This window comes from Cherax quadricarinatus, chromosome 2, assembly GCF_038502225.1.
Source record: "Cherax quadricarinatus isolate ZL_2023a chromosome 2, ASM3850222v1, whole genome shotgun sequence".
Classification (NCBI taxonomy): domain Eukaryota; kingdom Metazoa; phylum Arthropoda; class Malacostraca; order Decapoda; family Parastacidae; genus Cherax; species Cherax quadricarinatus.
The window spans coordinates 12,636,253-12,656,443 of NC_091293.1; the positions used below are offsets into that span (position 1 = coordinate 12,636,253).

The window sequence follows — 20,191 nt, forward strand, 5'->3', positions numbered from 1 at the left end:
TTATTTTTTTTCAAATACGTATTCAGAATGCTAGCAGTGAAAATGTAGATCTACGTTTGTACAGTTAACCCTTTGAGGGTCTATTCCACAGTTCTACAGTTTTGAAGGCAGGGTCCAAGCCATAGTTCTACACCATGAGCTCAGCTCACTCAGATAAGCTGTGAATGGTAAATTTGGGCCTAGATATGAGAGAATGCATCTGTGTGATAAGTGTGCACCATATAAAACAAATTCTGCAGCACACAGTGTATAATGAGAAAAAACAACTTCGACTGTTTTTGGATTAAAACAGCTACTTTGCAGTGTTATACAGTGGACCCCCGCTTAACGATCACCTCCCAATGCGACCAATTATGTAAGTGTATTTATGTAAGTGCGTTTGTACGTGTATGTTTGGGGGTCTGAAATGGACTAATCTACTTCACAATATTCCTTATGGGAACAAATTCGGTCAGTACTGGCACCTGAACATACTTCTGGAATGAAAAAATATCGTTAACCGGGGGTCCACTGTATTCCTATGTTTTTTGCATTTGTATTCATGATTTCTTGGTCTCATTTGATAGAATGGAAGGTATATTACACAAATTGAGATGCTTTTGATTGGATTTAGTACTGAAAATTTCTTGAAACTGAGCTCAAAGTAGCGGAAATGTTCGATTTTTGCCAGTGTTCAAGAGTAAACAAATGACGTCAACTGGTGAGTCTAATATATGTACATGAATGTGCTGATATTATTTATACAATTATTACAATATTGCATAACAGTAAATCTTTATTTTTTTGGTGTGAATAAAAATTCATTATATGAATGAAAATGGAAAGGAAATTCATTTATAATGCCTGGAAATGTAACTAATAAACAGAGGAAGTGTTATTTTCATGTTAGGAATGCCTGCATTTTTTATTCTGGACCCTATTTTGAAATTGGAATATTTTGAACTTGTGTGAAATTGGCCAAATTATGAATTTCTGATCAATTTATTGGGTAGTTGAAATAGTTTATTGGCTGATTTCTTGTGCTCAATCGATAAAATAATGTAATTGACCTAAAATGGGAGTCAAAGTGGACAAAATCGCCGATATTTAAATATCGCTGATGCAGCAAAATTTGCGAGAACGTAATTTCGTCAGTTTTCCAACAAATTTTGTACTTGTTGTTTTATTACCTTCAGATAAAGATTCTCTACCATTTCATAAGAAAAATATTTTTTTTTTCTTTAAATTCTTGGACCCTGTCAACAAGTCTCAGATCAATGGTATGGACCCTGAAAGGGTTAAATGGTTAAGAAAGTTCAGTTTTGTTTGGGATGAAGGTAATAGACATAATTAGTATTTATCCTAGGAGACATGCATGTCACTGTATACCTTCACAGCATAAATTTCAGAGATTTAAGTGTTTTCTTAATGCTAATACTACTAGACACATTTTACTCAATAAAAATGCATAGCATCTCATTTTCATACATTAAATGAGCTTATAATTTAAGTATGATGTTTACAGTGACTATAACATTTTACATTGTTATATATTTTTGTTATTATGTATATAATATTGGTGAGGGGCTCTTGATCTAAGAAATTCTGCCTATGCTTCATTTACCTGAATTAAGCCTGAATGCCATCAGTTTCCCTGGGTACTGTATAACTGCTACAGGTTTACCACTCTCCCCATGACTAATAATTGTTCATAATATTAGTTAAATCATTTTCTCCATCTTTTTTAATACTTATAAATTTTTACTTTCTTATTTGGCAGGATTTACAGCATCCCACTTTTATCAAATAGACATTTTTTTATGATATTCTAGTGAGACTGGCAGAAAGGGGACACAAGTATAGTATCCTTGGTTTAGTGGACCTTGATTTAATGGACTTGGGGAATGTGGAACAAAATTTTTGGGTCAATTCATTGGGAAACGACATGCAGAATTTGTTGGTTACAGAATTGTCCTTGGTTATGATCACAGCAAATGAATTTAGTCTCTATCCACAACAACCTCCATAATCACCTACTGACTTTTTTCTATTAATCCATTAAACCAAGTATTTATTGTATTGTTGAGAGTGATTGTGAGTGTTTTGTTCATTGTAGAGAGCTTATCAATTCATTTGATAAAGCACTGCACTGACCAAATATTGCCAGAATGAAAAGTTCTTTAACCCCTTAACTGTCCAAACACCCTGAATATTTTGAATTTTTTTTTCCTTAAAGAGGACAATTTTTTACATAAAGTAATGAAAAAAAAAAATCTAGTCAATTCTCACGGAGATATAAGGGCGCAAAGTCGGCACTCACCTGATGGCAACATGAAGTGCTGCCACTTGCAGATGTGTTGCCAATACAGTGGACCCTCAGCTAATGATGGCATCACCTAACACTAAATCCAGCTAACGATACATTTTAACACAAACATTTTGCCTCGGCTAATGCTAAAAAACTCGCCTAATGATATTCGTTCTCAGGTATCAATTAATATCGTTAGGTGAGGGTCCACTGTATACCTTCTTTTTTTTCCTCTTTATTTTTTTTTATGTTCTGGTAATGACAATTTGTAGTAGTTCTTGTGATTTCTTTGTTCTCACGCTAATACAGTGGACCCCCGGTATTCGATGGCATCGGTATTTGATAAATCCGGTATTCGATGCATTTTAACGCAAAAATTTTGCCTCGGTATCCGATTGAAAATCCGGTATTCGACACGATTTGTACGAGACGTGTCCACGTGTGGCCTGAACTGCCGTGTGTGTGCCAGTGTTTACAAGCCAGCCAGTGTGCGCGCATCTAAGGATACATTCGGTACATTCCATATTATCACTGTTTTTGGTGCTTGTTTCTGCAAAATAAGTCACCATGGGCCCCAAGAAAGCTTTAGTGCCAACCCTGTGGTAAAAAGGATGAGAATTAGTATGGAAATTAAGAAAGATTTTGAAGGATTTGGAGCTAACCCTGAGAAGCCTATGCCAGTTGTGGAATCCATTGTGCCTACTTCAAAAACTAAGGAAATGTGTGCACAGTGGGTTGAACTGCAAACCTTTATGGATGAAAATCACCCTAACACAGCTATTGCAAGCCGTGCTGGTGACTATTACAATGACAATGTTGTGGCCCATTTTAGACAAATCGTAAAGGAACGGGAGGTACAGAGCTCTATGGACAGATTTGTTGTGCGACAGAGGTCCAGTGACTCTCAAGCTGGTCCTAGTGGCATTAAAAGAAGAAGGGAAGTAACCCCGGAAGAGGACTTGCTACCTCAAGTCCTAATGGAAGGGGATACCCCTTCTAAACACTAACACCATCCACACACTCCCCTCCTCCCATCCCATCAATCATCACCAGATCTTCAATAAAGGTAAGTGTCATGTAACTGTGCATGTCTTCTTCAGTTTGTGTGTATTAAAACTAATATTTCATATGGTAAAAAAAATATTTTTTCGTACTTTTGGGTGTCTTGCACGGATTAATTTGATTTCCATTATTTCTTATGGGGGAAAATTTATTCGCTTTTCGATATTTTCGGTATTCAATGAGCTCTCAGGAACGTATTAATATCGAATACCGGGGGTCCACTGTATTAGGTACTGTAGTAGTACTCAAATAGTCACACAAACAGTGACGGGGGAACATTTTTCACCTACCTTAGTCACATACTATTGTTTAGAAATATATACATAGTATTTATAGGTCCTAGCAATGTTTTGGATACAAGGGAGTATATAATAATAATAATAATACCTAGGTAGTAGGTTGGTAGACAGCAACCGCCCAGGGAGGTACTTCCGTCCTGCCAAGTGAGTGTAAAACGAAAGCCTGTAATTGTTTTACAGGTTGGTAGGATTGCTGGTGTCCATTTTTCCGTCTCATAAACATGCAAGGTTTCAGGTACGTCTTGCTACTTCTACTTACACTTAGGCCACACTACACATACATGTACAAGCATATACAGTGGACCCTCGCCTAACGCTATTAATCCGTTCCTGAGAGCTCAACGTTAGGCGAAATTATCGTTAGGCGAATTAATTTTCCCCATAAGAAATAATGAAAATCAAATTAATCCATTCCTGACACCCCAAAGTATGAACAAAAAAAAAAATTTACCATATGAAATATTAATTTTAATACACACAAACTGAAGAAGACATGCACAGTTACATGACACTTACCTTTATTGAAGATCTGGTGATGATTGAAGGGATGGGAGGAGGGGAGAGTATTGATGGTGTTAATGTTTAGAAGGGGAATCCCCTTCCATTTGGACTTGAGGTGGCAAGTCCTTTGCTGGGGTTACTACCCTTCTTTTAATGCCACTAGGACCAGCTTGAGAGTCACTGGACCTCTGTCGCACAACATATCTGTTCATAGAGGCCTGTACCTCCCGTTCCTTTATGACATTCCTAAAGTGTTCACAACATTGTCAGTGTAATAGTCCCCAGCACAGCTTACAATAGCTGTGTGAGGGTGATTTTCATCAAAAAATGTTTGCACTTTAAGCCACATTGCACACACTTCCTAAATCTTTGAAGTAGGCAACTTCCTCAATTTCTGTCCCCTCCTCTGAAGCAGTTTCCTCAGGTGTGGCCTCTTGCTGTTGAAGATGATCTAGCAGCTCATCAGTGGTTAGTTCTTCATTGTCCTCCTCCACCAACTCTTCCACATCCTCCCCACTAACCTCCAACCCCAAGGACTTCCCCAATGCCACAATGGATTCCTCAACTGGCATAGGATTCCCAGGGTTAGCCTCAAACCCTTCAAAATCCCTTTTGTCTACATATTCTGGCCACAGTTTCTTCCAAGCAAAGTTCAAGGTCCTCTTAGTCACTTCCTCCCAAGCCTTACCTATAATGTTTACACAATTGAGGATGCTAAAGTGATCTCTCCAAAGCTCTCTTAGCTTCTGAGGTCACTACAAAGCACCTTTCAAACATAGCTTTTGTGTAGAGTTTTTTGAAGTTTGCAATGACTTGCTGGTCCATGGGCTGCAGGAGAGGAGTGGTATTAGGAGGCAAAAACTTGACCTTAATGAAGCTCATTTCTGCAGAAAGTCGCTCTGCCATGTCTGAAGGATGACCAGGAGCATTGTCTAATACCAGGAGGCACTTAAGGTCTAATTTCTTTTCAATTAGGTAATTTTTCACAGTGGGGGCAAATGCATGGTGTAACCAGTCATAGAAAAAGTCCCTAGTGACCTATGCCTTACTGTTTGCCCTCCACAGCACACACAAATTAGCCTTGAGGATATTCTTTTGCCTGAACACACTGGGAGTTTGAGTGATATACCAATAAAGGCTTCACTTTGCAATCACCACTAGCATTGGCACACATCAACAGAGTATGCCTGTCTTTCATAGGCTTATGTCCTGGGAGTGCCTTTTCCTCCTGAGTAATGTACGTCCTGTTTGGCATTTTCTTCCAAAACAGGCCTGTTTCGTCACAATTAAACACTTGTTCAGGTTTCAGTCTTTCACTGCCTATGTACTCCTTGAATTCCTGCACATATTTTTCAGCCGGGAGCAATGGGCTAGTAACCCCTTCTCCTGTATACAATTACTAAAAAAGAGAAGAAGAAAAACTTTATAAAACTGGGTTGCTTAAATGTGCGTGGATGTAGTGCGGATGACAAGAAACAGATGATTGCCGATGTTATGAATGAAAAGAAGTTGGATGTCCTGGCCCTAAGCGAAACAAAGCTGAAGGGGGTAGGAGAGTTTCAGTGGGGGGAAATAAATGGGATTAAATCTGGAGTATCTGAGAGAGTTAGAGCAAAGGAAGGGGTAGCAGTAATGTTAAATGATCAGTTATGGAAGGAGAAAAGAGAATATGAATGTGTAAATTCAAGAATTATGTGGATTAAAGTAAAGGTTGGATGCGAGAAGTGGGTCATAATAAGCGTGTATGCACCTGGAGAAGAGAGGAATGCAGAGGAGAGAGAGAGATTTTGGGAGATGTTAAGTGAATGTATAGGAGCCTTTGAACCAAGTGAGAGAGTAATTGTGGTAGGGGACTTGAATGCTAAAGTAGGAGAAACTTTTAGAGAGGGTGTGGTAGGTAAGTTTGGGGTGCCAGGTGTAAATGATAATGGGAGCCCTTTGATTGAACTTTGTATAGAAAGGGGTTTAGTTATAGGTAATACATATTTTAAGAAAAAGAGGATAAATAAGTATACACGATATGATGTAGGGCGAAATGACAGTAGTTTGTTGGATTATGTATTGGTAGATAAAAGACTGTTGAGTAGACTTCAGGATGTACATGTTTATAGAGGGGCCACAGATATATCAGATCACTTTCTAGTTGTAGCTACACTGAGAGTAAAAGGTAGATGGGATACAAGGAGAATAGAAGCATCAGGGAAGAGAGAGGTGAAGGTTTATAAACTAAAAGAGGAGGCAGTTAGGGTAAGATATAAACAGCTATTGGAGGATAGATGGGCTAATGAGAGCATAGGCAATGGGGTCGAAGAGGTATGGGGTAGGTTTAAAAATGTAGTGTTAGAGTGTTCAGCAGAAGTTTGTGGTTACAGGAAAGTGGGTGCAGGAGGGAAGAGGAGCGATTGGTGGAATGATGATGTAAAGAGAGTAGTAAGGGAGAAAAAGTTAGCATATGAGAAGTTTTTACAAAGTAGAAGTGATGCAAGGAGGGAAGAGTATATGGAGAAAAAGAGAGAAGTTAAGAGAGTGGTGAAGCAATGTAAAAAGAGAGCAAATGAGAGAGTGGGTGAGATGTTATCAACAAATTTTGTTGAAAATAAGAAAAAGTTTTGGAGTGAGATTAACAAGTTAAGAAAGCCTAGAGAACAAATGGATTTGTCAGTTAAAAATAGGAGAGGAGAGTTATTAAATGGAGAGTTAGAGGTATTGGGAAGATGGAAGGAATATTTTGAGGAATTGTTAAATGTTGATGAAGATAGGGAAGCTGTGATTTCGTGTATAGGGCAAGGAGGAATAACATCTTGTAGGAGTGAGGAAGAGCCAGTTGTGAGTGTGGGGGAAGTTCGTGAGGCAGTAGGTAAAATGAAAGAGGGTAAGGCAGCCGGGATTGATGGGATAAAGATAGAAATGTTAAAAGCAGGTGGGGATATAGTTTTGGAGTGGTTGGTGCAATTATTTAATAAATGTATGGAAGAGGGTAAGGTACCTAGGGATTGGCAGAGAGCATGCATAGTTCCTTTGTATAAAGGCAAAGGGGATAAAAGAGAGTGCAAAAATTATAGGGGGATAAGTCTGTTGAGTGTACCTGGTAAAGTGTATGGTAGAGTTATAATTGAAAGAATTAAGAGTAAGACGGAGAATAGGATAGCAGATGAACAAGGAGGCTTTAGGAAAGGTAGGGGGTGTGTGGACCAGGTGTTTACAGTGAAACATACAAGTGAACAGTATTTAGATAAGGCTAAAGAGGTCTTTGTGGCATTTATGGATTTGGAAAAGGCGTATGACAGGGTGGATAGGGGGGCAATGTGGCAGATGTTGCAAGTGTATGGTGTAGGAGGTAGGTTACTGAAAGCAGTGAAGAGTTTTTACGAGGATAGTGAGGCTCAAGTTAGAGTATGTAGGAAAGAGGGAAATTTTTTCCCAGTAAAAGTAGGCCTTAGACAAGGATGTGTGATGTCACCGTGGTTGTTTAATATATTTATAGATGGGGTTGTAAGAGAAGTAAATGCGAGGGTCTTGGCAAGAGGCGTGGAGTTAAAAGATAAAGAATCACACACAAAGTGGGAGTTGTCACAGCTGCTCTTTGCTGATGACACTGTGCTCTTGGGAGATTCTGAAGAGAAGTTGCAGAGATTGGTGGATGAATTTGGTAGGGTGTGCAAAAGAAGAAAATTAAAGGTGAATACAGGAAAGAGTAAGGTTATGAGGATAACAAAAAGATTAGGTGATGAAAGATTGAATATCAGATTGGAGGGAGAGAGTATGGAGGAGGTGAACGTATTCAGATATTTGGGAGTGGACGTGTCAGCGGATGGGTCTATGAAAGATGAGGTGAATCATAGAATTGATGAGGGAAAAAGAGTGAGTGGTGCACTTAGGAGTCTGTGGAGACAAAGAACTTTGTCCTTGGAGGCAAAGAGGGGAATGTATGAGAGTATAGTTTTACCAACGCTCTTATATGGGTGTGAAGCGTGGGTGATGAATGTTGCAGCGAGGAGAAGGCTGGAGGCAGTGGAGATGTCATGTCTGAGGGCAATGTGTGGTGTGAATATAATGCAGAGAATTCGTAGTTTGGAAGTTAGGAGGAGGTGCGGGATTACCAAAACTGTTGTCCAGAGGGCTGAGGAAGGGTTGTTGAGGTGGTTCGGACATGTAGAGAGAATGGAGCGAAACAGAATGACTTCAAGAGTGTATCAGTCTGTAGTGGAAGGAAGGCGGGGTAGGGGTCGGCCTAGGAAGGGTTGGAGGGAGGGGGTAAAGGAGGTTTTGTGTGCGAGGGGCTTGGACTTCCAGCAGGCATGCGTGAGCGTGTTTGATAGGAGTGAATGGAGACAAATGGTTTTTAATACTTGACGTGCTGTTGGAGTGTGAGCAAAGTAACATTTATGAAGGGATTCAGGGAAACCGGCAGGCCGGACTTGAGTCCTGGAGATGGGAAGTACAGTGCCTGCACTCTGAAGGAGGGGTGTTAATGTTGTAGTTTAAAAACTGTAGTGTAAAGCACCCTTCTGGCAAGACAGTGATGGAGTGAATGATGGTGAAAGTTTTTCTTTTTCGGGCCACCCTGCCTTGGTGGGAATTGGCCGGTGTGATAATAAAAAATAATAATTTTTCAGCCGCTTTGTGGTCCGAACTGGCAGCCTCACCATGCCTTATCACACTATGTATGCCACTACGATTCTTAAATCTCTCAAACCATCCTTTGCTGGCCTTAAATTCACTCACATCATCACTAGTTGCAGGCATTTTTCTAATTAAATTGTCATGCAACTTCCTAGCCTTTTCACATATGATCGCTTGAGAGATGCTATCTCCTGCTATCTGTTTTTCGTTTATCCACACCAATAACAGTCTCTCAACATCATCTATCACTTGCGATCTCTGTTTCGAAAACAAAGTTGCACCTTTGGCAAGAACAGCTTCCTTGATTGCCGTTTTCTTGGCCACAGTAGTAGCGATGGTTGATTGGGGTTTTGTGTACAACCTGGTCAGCTCGGAGATACACACTCCACTATCATACTTAGCAATGATCTCTTTCTTCATATCCATAGTAATTCTCACTCTTTTGCTTTCTTGGGGCCCATGGTGACTTATTTTGCAGGTGCAATCACTAAAAAGGCTGTGATAATATGAAATGTTCCGGTTGTATGCTTGGAAGCGACCGCGGTGGCTGGCTTGTAAACACTGGCACTCACGGAACAAGTGAGGCGGGCTCAGGCTGCACGTGGACGCGTCTCGAACGAACCGCGTTGAGCGAGTTTTTTAGCGCTAGCCGAGGCAAAAATTTTGCGTTAAAATGTATCGCTAAGCGGATTTAACGTTATGCAATGCTTTCGTTAGGCGAGGTTCCACTGTATATACACAACCTTCTGGGTTTTCTTCTATTTTCTTACTAGTTCTTGTTCTTGTTTATTTCCTCTTACCTCCATGGGGAAGTGGAACAGAATTCTTCCTCTGTAAGCCATGCGTGTTGTAAGAGGCGACTAAAATGCCAGGAGCAAGGGACTAGTAACCCCTTCTCCTGTATATATTACTAAATATAAAAGGAGAAACTTTCGTTTTTTCCTTTTAGGCCACCCCACCTCGGTGGGATACAGCCGGTGTGTTGAAAGAAGAAAGAATAATAATAATAATAATAATGATTAAGTTCCCTTGAAGCATGATGTAAGAGTGTCACTCGTCTTATCACTCCACTACTGACAGTGGTGACATTTGATGAGCTTGTCTTATCTTATCACTCCGCTACTGACAGTGGTGACATTTGATGAGCTTGTCTTATCTTATCACTCCGCTACTGACAGTGGTGACATTTGATGAGCTTGTCTTATCTTATCACTCCGCTACTGACAGTGGTGACATTTGATGAGCTTGTCTTATCTTATCACTCCGCTACTGACAGTGGTGACATTTGATGAGCCTTCGCTTTGTTTTCACTGTTACACACAAATGTGTCTGTCTGTCTAGCTCTGTATCTGTCTAGCTCTCTTGTCTGCCTGTGTGTTTGTTTGCTTGTCTCTCGTCTCAGAGTTGCTCATGAACCAACTGGTATTACACACGATCACTATCTACAAGCACAGTGTAGCACTGTCTGGATTTTTTGGGTTATCCTAGTTAATTTACAGTATGTATAATTGCATTTACTATATGTTCCTGTGAGATAGAGACAGACAGAGAGAAAGATAGATGCAGACAGACGGAGATAGAGACAGCCAGCTGGCCAGCCAGCCTGCCGAAATTACATGTTCCAGAATTGTTTCTTTTTACTTAGGGTATAGGTTATAGGACATTCTGGCAGAATGACAGTTTCCACTTAAAAGGAGAGTGTTAATAATACGACATGACATCAGTGAATCTTTGGTGTTTGTTTGCCACGTTGTTTGCTCTAGCTGGCATTCGGTTGAACTGGTGCTCCCATAAGGTACTAAATGGTCCCAGATTCTTATAATGCTGCGCACATCAAGGGTTAAGACTCATACTATGCTGACCAGGCATCTTAGGCCAATTGTGCCAAATTTGGAGGGAGGAAAAATAAAATGTAAATCTACGTTTGGAGTGCTAGCTGTAAGAACGTAGATCTACATTTAGACAGTTAAGGGGTTAATATTGCCTTCATTTTACTGATCAAATTCATATTTTTAACTTTTTGTTGGTTTTTACTCAAGTTTTATAATTTTTTTTTTTTAACAGAGGGAAGCTGTTTTAGAGAAGAAGAGGAAGGAGAGGCTGATGACAACAATGAAGATAAAAGAGAGAATTCCAGAATATGGTAATGTAATAAACTTTTTACATTTTTTTAGTAATGTTTAATGAAATAATATATTAACACTTATGGTAAATGTTTTATTTTCTCTATTTCTACAAAAAAGATATAAAAATAATTTACAGCATGCAACTGAAATGAATATTGGTTATCTGTGGAAGCAAAGAGAGGAATGTATGAGAGTATAGTTATACCAATGCTCTTATGTGAGTATGAAGCATGGGTAGTGAATGTTGCAACAAAGGCTGGAGGCAGTAGAGATATCGTGTCTGAGGGCAGTTTTTTTTTTTTTTTTTTTTTTTTTTTTTAACAAGTTAGCCGTCTCCTGCCGAGGCAGGGTGACCCAAAAAGATAGAAAATCCCCAAAAAGAAAATAATTTCATCATCATTCAACACTTTCACCTCACTCACACATAATCACTGTTTTTGCAAAGGTGCTCAGAAACACAACAGTTTAGAAGCATATACATATAAAGATACACAACATATCCATCCAAACTGCTAATATCCTGAACCCCTCCTCTAGAGTGCAAGCATTGTACTTCCCATTTCCAGGACTCGAGTCCGGCTATACAAAAATAACTGATTTCCCTGAATCCCTTCACGAAATATTACCCTGCTCACACTCCAACAGATCGTCAGGTCCCAAAATACCATTCGTCTCCATTCACTCCTATCGAACACGCTCATGCACGCCTGCTGGAAGTCCAAGCCCCTCGCCCACAAAACCTCCCTTACCTATTCCTTCCAACCTTTTCAAGAACGAACCCTACCCCACCTTCCTTCCCCTATAGATTTGTACGCTCTCTATGTCATTCTATTTTGATCCATTATCTCTAAATGACCAAAGCACCTCAACAACCCCTCTTCAGCCCTCTTGACTAATACTTTTATTAACTCCACACCTTCTCCTAATTTCCACACTCCGAATTTTCTGCATAATATTTACACCACACATTGCCCTTAGACAGGACATCTCCACTGCCTCCAACCGCCTCCTCACTGCTGCATTCACAACCCAAGCTTCATACCCATATAAGATTGTTGGTACTACTATACTTTCGTACATTCCCTTCTTTGCCTCCATAGATAATGTTTTTTGTCTCCACATATACCTCAATGCACCACTCACCTTTTTTCCCTCATCAAATCTATGATTAACCTCATCCTTCAGAAATCCATCTGCCGACCCGTCAACTCCCAAGTATCTGAAAACATTCACTTCTTCCTTACTCCTCTTCCCCAATTTAATATCCAATTTTTCTTTATCTAAATCATTTGATACCCTTATCACCTTACTCTTTTCTATGTTCACTTTCAACTTTCTACCTTTACAACCCCATCTATAAATATATTAAATAAACATGGTGACATTACACATTCCTGTCTAAGACCTACTTTTACTGGGAAGTAGTCTCCCTCTCTTCTGCACACCCTAACCTGAGCCTCACTATCCTCATAAAAACTCTTTACAGCATTTAGTAAATTACCACCTATTCCATATACTTGCAACATCTGCCACATTGCTCCCCTATCCACTCTATGATATGCCTTTTCTAAATCCATAAATGCAATAAAAACTTCCCTACCTTTATCTAAATACTGTTCACATATATGCTGCAATGTAAACACTTGATCTACACATCCCCTACCCACTCTGAAACCTCCTTTCTCATCTGCAATCCTACATTCTGCCTTACCTCTAATTCTTTCAATTATAACCCTATTGTACACTTTTCCTGGTACAGTAGGGCCCCACTTAAACGGCAGGCTAGGTTCCAGGCTACCGCCGTAAAGTGGAACACCCTTTTTTCCACTTATAAATGCATACAAATACAGTGGACCCCCGCATAACGATCACCTTCGAATGCGACCAATTATGTAAGTGTATTTATGTAAGTGCGTTTGTACGTGTATGTTTGGGGGTCTGAAATGGACTAATCTACTTCACAATATTCCTTATGGGAACAAATTCAGTCAGTACTGGCACCTGAACATACTTCTGGAGTGAAAAAATATCGTTAACCGGGGGTCCACTGTACTAGATAACAAGTTTACACTAACAAATATTAAGTTAGCAATAGAACTAGGCATCAAAAAACAATAAAAAAGTACAATACACACATAGTGCACTCATTACTTACCTTAAAATATTTATAGTCTTAATCTAGGGTGAGACAATTAGTATTTATTGTAAGAAATAAAGTGTGGTATGTATGGTAGTCAGCCGGGCTACCATACCAGGCCACCCCACCTACACATAATATTCTATTACATTTAAGCATCCCAGATTGATAAAATGCATATACAGTTTACTCATTACTTACCTTAAAATATTTGTAGTCTTAATCTAGGGTGAGACAATTAGTATTTATTGTAAGAAATAAAGTGTGGTATGTATGGTAGTCAGCCAGGCTACCATACCAGGCCAACCCACCCACCCACACATATTCTATGATATTTAAGCATTCCGGAGCAATAAAATGTATATGCAGTTCACTCATTACTTACCTTAAAATATTTGTTGTCTTAATGTAGGGTCAGGAGTAAGTAAATGAGATAAAACGAATAAATGAGGGAGAAAGAATGAGTGCATGAGGGAGGGCAGGTGCAGAATTATGTAAACAAACCAGGCAAGGTAAGTTTTGTAAACAACAAAGTGTACATGTCTGGTTTGTGTACAAGTTACATTGTGTACAGGTTGTCTCTACATTGATATGGTAGAATAAATAAAGAAGAACACTCCCATTCTCATGTAACATCATTTGGAGCAGAAATGACGCTCAGAGTGAAGGCAATGGAAATAAGTCACTCTGACTTTTTTGGGTTATCCTAGGTTCTCTACACATATGTTGTTATGTATGATAATCTATGTAACTGTATTTGTGTATACCTGAATAAACTTACTTACATACATACGAAAGGAATAATTTTCTACAGTTACCCCCAGTAACACATTTTCTCTTGTTAGATTAGAGAAAATGTTATTCTTGGCATCACTTGTACAAGTTATCTGGCAACCACATCTCATATTTATGTTTATTTAATCTATTGTGGGGTGTATTTATCATCTTTATATGTTATTTATCATGTTTATTATATAATTTTGAAAAAAATATCATGGATGGATTAATGAAAATGTGTATATTAACGTAATATATGACATTTAATGAGAATCTGTGATTATTATTATTATTTCTAATATGGCGTCACTTGTGCAAGTCGTCTGCTACCACATCTCATATATATGTTTATTTTTTCTACTGTGGGGTGTATTTATCATATTTAAATGTTATGCATCGTGTTTATTATATAATTTTGAAAAATATCATAGATGGATTAATGAAAATGTGTATATTAATGTAATATACGACATTTAAATGAGACTCGGTGATTATTATCATCATTACTAATATGACGTCTAGAGACAAAGAACACTCTTACTGATTTTAATGTGTACCTGCATGCCAGCACAGTATGTAAGTTTATTTAAGTACAGGTATACATAAGTATAATTATCAGAGTATATATAAAATATGAAATAACTTTTAAAAACACTTAAAATTTTCGAGTTTCCAGACATAATGGAGAGACTTAGTGCCTACGGATCTCACAGAGAATGTAAAAAACCGGGTTGGGCGCGGTAGCCGTATTAGAAAGTCAGGTGGAGGGAGCCGTATAGCGAGTTTTGGTCATAATTTGAAATGACCGTATTAGCGGAACGCCGTAAAGCGGGGCCTTACTGTATACTCAAACTTTTTTTTTTTTTTTCAACAAGTCGGCCGTCTCCCACCGAGGCAGGGTGACCCAAAAAAGAAAGAAAATCCCCAAAAAGAAAATACTTTCATCATCATTCAACACTTTCACCACACTCACACATTATCACTGTTTTTGCAGATGTGCTCAGAATACAACAGTTTAGAAGCATACACATATAAAGATACACAACATATCCCTCCAAACTGCCAATATCCCAAACCCCTCCTTTAAAGTGCAGGCATTGTACTTCCCATTTCCAGGACTCAAGTCCGACTATATGAAAATAACCGGTTTCCCTGAATCCCTTCAGTAAATATTACCCTGCTCACACTCCAACAGATCGTCAGGTCCCAAGTACCATTCGTCTCCATTCACACCTATCTAACACGCTCACGCACGCTTGCTGGAAGTCCAAGCCCCTTGCCCACAAAACCTCCTTTACCCCCTCTCTCCAACCCTTTCGAGGACTACCCCTATCTCGCCTTCCTTCCCCTATAGATTTATATGCTTTCCATGTCATTCTACTTTGATCCATTCTCTCTAAATGACCAAACCACCTCAACAACCCCTCTTCTGCCCTCTGACTAATACTTTTATTAACTCCACACCTTTTCTTAATTTCCACACTCCGAATTTTCTGCATAATATTTACACCACACATTGCCCTTAACCCTTTGACTGTTTCAGGCCCCTCTCTGAAACTGTCATTCTATGTCGCTCAATTTTTGAAAAAAAAAAATTATTTTTTCTTATGAAATGATAGAGAATCTTTTCCCGATGGTAATGACACCAAAAGTTCGAAATTTGGTCGAAAACTCATGGAATTATGCTCCCGCGAAGTTAGCGGTCTCGGCGACATATGCGTGTCGGCGATTTCGCCAACTTTGGGCCCTATTTTCAGCCAATTCCATTGTTCCAGTTGACCAAACTCAGTTATTTCTTTAGAACTCCATTTTATCTATCAGCTGAGTACAAGAAACCTCCCATTTACTAATTTGGACTACCCAATATGGTGGTCAGAAATTGGCAATTTGGCCAATTTCACGCAAAGTAAAAAAGATGCCAATTTCAAAATAGGATCCAGAATAAACAAGGTAGACATTCGTGGCACTAAAATAACATATGCTCTGTTCATTAGTCACATCTCTAGGCCCCTCTTATATTATTATTGCTTTCTATTTTGATTTTTTATTCATACAAAAAAATACAAAATTTACTGTTATGCAGACTACTGCATTATTGTAAAAATGGTATAAATAATATCAGTGCACTAGTGAAAGAATATTAGACTCCCCAGTTGACGTGTATTGGACGTGTGGTGTGATTTATTTACTCCTGAACATTGGTAAAAATCGAACATTTCCGCTACTTTGAGCTCAGTTTCAAGGTAGTTTTCATCATCGTCAAAGTAATGAAAATCATCTCTATTTCTGTAATATGTTTTCCATTTTATCACCTAAGATCATGAAAATGCGAATACAACGATAAATACTATACGAAAATACACCTCAAAGTTGGCGTTTTATTCCAAAAAAACTGATCAGTTTTTTTTTCTCATTACGCAATGTGTGCTGCAGGATTTTTTTTATGTGGTGCACACTGACCACACACACCCATTCTCTCACATGTGGGCCTACCAGCTTTCTCCCACTTGATTTGAAGCCGGTAGAATTATTGAGTGTATATACGTCAGAAACATTGGCTCGTAAGACGTATTTATACGTCGAAAACAGTCAAAGGGTTAAACAGGACATCTCCACTGCCTCCAACTGTCTCGTCGCTGCTGCATTTACCACCCAGGCTTCACACCCATATAAGAGTGTTGGTACTACTATACTTTCATACATTCCCTTCTTTGCCTCCATAGATAACGTTTTTTGATTCCACATATACCTCAACGCACCACTCACCTTTTTTCCCTCATCAATTCTTTGATTAACCTCATCCTTCATAAATCCATCCGCCGACACATCAACTCCCAAGTATCTGAAAACATTCACTTCTTCCATACTCCTCCTCCCCAATTTGATATCCAATTTTTCTTTATCTAAATCATTTGATACCCTCATCACCTTACTCTTTTCTATGTTCACTTTCAACTTTCTGCCTTTACACACATTCCCAAACTCATCCACTAACCTTTGCAATTTTTCTTTAGAATCTCCCATAAGCACAGTATCATCAGCAAAAAGTAACTGTGTCAATTCCCATTTTGAATTTGATTCCCCAAAATTTAATCCCACCCCTCTCCCGAACACCCTAGCATTTACTTCCTTTACAACCCCATCTATAAATATATTAAACAATCATGGTGACATTACACATCCCTGTCCAAGACCTACTTTTACCGGGAAGTAGTCTCCCTCTCTTCTACACACCCTAACCTGAGCCTCACTATCCTCATAAAAACTCTTTACAGCATTTAATAACTTACCACCTATTCCATATACTTGCAACATCTGCCACATTGCTCCTCTATTCACTCTATCATATGCCTTTTCTAAATCCATAAATGCAATAAAAACTTCCCTATCTTTATGTAAATACTGTTCACATATATGCTTCAATGTAAACACTTGATCTACACATCCCCTACCCACTCTGAAACCTCCTTGCTCATCCGCAATCCTACATTCTGTCTTACCTCTAATTCTTTCAATTATAACCCTACTGTACACTTTTCCTGGTATACTCAGTAAACTTATTCCTCTATAATTTTTACAGTCTCTTTTGCCCCCTTTCCCTTTATATAAAGGGACTATGCATGCTCTCTGCCAATCCCTAGGTACCTTCCCCTCTTTCATACATCTATTAAACAAAAGTACCAACCACTCCAACACTGTTATCCCCCCCTGCTTTTAAAATTTCTGTCATGATCCCATCAGTTCCAGCTGCTTTACCCCCTTTCATTCTACGTAATGCCTCACGTACCTCCCCCACACTTACATTCTGCTCTTCTTCACTCCTAAAAAATGGTATACCTCCCTGACCAGTGCATGAAATTACTGCCTCTCTTTCTTCCTTAACATTTAAAAGTTCCTCAAAAATATTCTCGCCGTCTACCTAATACCTCCATCTCCCCATCTACTAAATCCCCTACTCTGTTTTTAACTGACAAATCCATACTTTCAAAACCTAGGCTTTCTTAACTTGTTTAACTCACTCCAAAATTTTTTCTTATTTTCATTAAAATTTCTTGACAGTGCCTCTCCCACTCTATCATCTGCTCTCCTTTTGCACTCTCACCACACTCTAAACTTATTCCTCTATAATTTTTACAATCTCTTTTGTCCTCCTTCCCTTTATATAAAGGGACTATACATGCTCTCTGCCAATCCCTAGGTACCTTCCCCTCTTTCATACATTTATTAAACAAAAATACCAACCACTCCTACAGTATATCCCCCCCTGCTTTTAACATGTGTGGTGTGAATATAATGCAGAGAATCCATAGTTTGGAAATTAGCAGGTGCGAGGTTACTAAAAGTATTATCCAGAGGGCTGAGGAGGGGTTGTCGAGGTGGTTCAGACATTTAGAGAGGGTGGAAAGAAATCGAATGCTCGGAGAGCACATAAATCTTTAATGGGAGGCAGAGTAGGGTCGGCCTAGGAAAAGTTAGAGGTGCAAGGGGCTTGGACTTCAACATACACGAGTGTGTTGTATAGGAGTATACCTGAAGAGGGTTTCGGGGGTCAATGCCCCCAAGGCCAGGTCTGTGACCAGGCCTCATGGTGGATCGGGGCCTAATCAGCCAGGCTATTACTTATGAATGGTTCAAAGAACTGACATGTTGTTAAATTAGACACATGTGCAACTCTTGGGTATCTTTATTGAGGAAACGTTTTGCCACACAGTGGCTTCATCCGTCCATACAAAGGATAAACTTGAACAGGAGGAGAATGAGGTAATCAGTTCCTCAGCCTTGAATCGATGTGGTCAGTCCATCAATCTTGAATAGAATACGGCATAGGAGCAGAGAAGCAGCTTATAAACCGTATGGCAGGAGAGGTGCAGCAATCGTAGGTGGTGTCACATTTGTCCAATGTGGAAGTAGGTCGTGCCCAAGGGTTAGGCAAGCGAAGAATTCCCAAGTATTAACCCTTTGACCATTGCGGCCGTATATATACGTCTTGCGAGGTACCGGGTTTGGCGTATATATACTCATAAATTCTAGCGGCTTCAAATCAAGGAGGAGAAAGCTGGTGGGCCCACATGTGAGAGAATGGGTGTGTGGTCAGTGTGCACCACATAAAAAAAAATCCTGGAGCACGCAGTGTATAATGAGAAAAAAAACTCTGACCGTTTTTTTTTAATTAAAATGCCGACTTTGTGGTCTATTTTTGTATAGTATTTATGGTTGTATTCTCGTTTTCTTGGTCTCATTTGATAGAATGGAAAACATATTATAGAAAAAGAGATGATTTTGGTTGATTTTACTATATAAAAGACCTGGAAATGGAGCTCAAAGTAGGGGAAATGTTTGAATTTTGCCGATGTTCAAAAGTAAACTAATGACATCATTGCCCAATAAATGTCCAACTAGCCATTCTAATATGCAGTCATGAATGGGGTGATGTTATTTATACAATTATTACAGTATTTTAGTAGTCTGCATAATAGTAAATTTTCTATTTTTTGTTTGAATAAAAATTCAAAATAGAAAGCAAGAGTAATATCAGAGGGGCCTGGAGACATGACTGATGAACAAAGAAAATGTTATTTTAGAGCCAGGAATGTCTGCATTGTTCATTCTGGACCTTATTTTGAAATTGTCATATTTTTTAATTTTTGTGAAATTGGCCAAATTGCAAATTTCTGACCACGTTATTGGGTAGTTGAAATTGGTAAATGGGCAGTTTCTTGTACTCAATCGATAGAAAAAATGGAGTTCTAAAGAAATAGCTATCAGTTTGGTCGACTGAAACAGAGGAATTAGCCGAAAATTGGGCTCAAAGTGGGCGAAATCGCCGATTTGTAAATATCGCCAAGGTCACTAACTTCGCGAGAGCGTAATTCCGTCAGTTTTCCATCAAATTTCGTATTTTTGGTGTCATTACAATCGGGAAAAGATTCTCTTATCATTTCATGAGAAAAAAATAATTTTTTTTTTTTTTTTTTAAATTTTGCGACACCAGGAGACACCTCTGGATTGGGGGTTGCGACAGTCAAGGGGTTAAGATCCCAAGAAGTTGCAGTGTCTGACAGGATTGTATATGAATGGTTCAAAGAACCGACATGTTGTTAAATTAGACATATGTGCAACTCTTGGGTATCTTTATTTAGGAAACGTTTCACCACAGTGGCTTCATCAGTCCATACAAAGGATAAACTTGAAGAGCAGGAGGAGAATGAGGTAATCAGTCCCTCATTCTTGAGTCGATGTGGTCAGTCCATCAATTTTGATGGACTGACCACATGTGTCTAATTTAACAACATGTCGGTTCTTTGAACCATTCATCTACAATCCTGTCAGCCACTGCAACTTCTTGGGATCTTAATACTTGGGAATTCTTCACTTGCCT

The 20,191-nt window shown here is 39.0% G+C and overlaps 1 protein-coding gene across 3 annotated transcripts in view; it reads left to right on the forward strand.

Moving 5' to 3' along the window:
• LOC128694719 (zinc finger protein on ecdysone puffs) overlaps positions 1–20,191 on the forward strand; it is a 144,147-nt gene that overhangs the window by 72,950 nt on the left and 51,006 nt on the right. For all 3 annotated transcript variants that reach the window (XM_070087367.1, XM_070087363.1, XM_070087372.1), the window contains one exon: positions 10,837–10,915. In XM_070087367.1, coding sequence (XP_069943468.1) covers positions 10,837–10,915 — 79 coding nt within the window. The remainder of the gene's footprint in view (positions 1–10,836; positions 10,916–20,191) is intronic.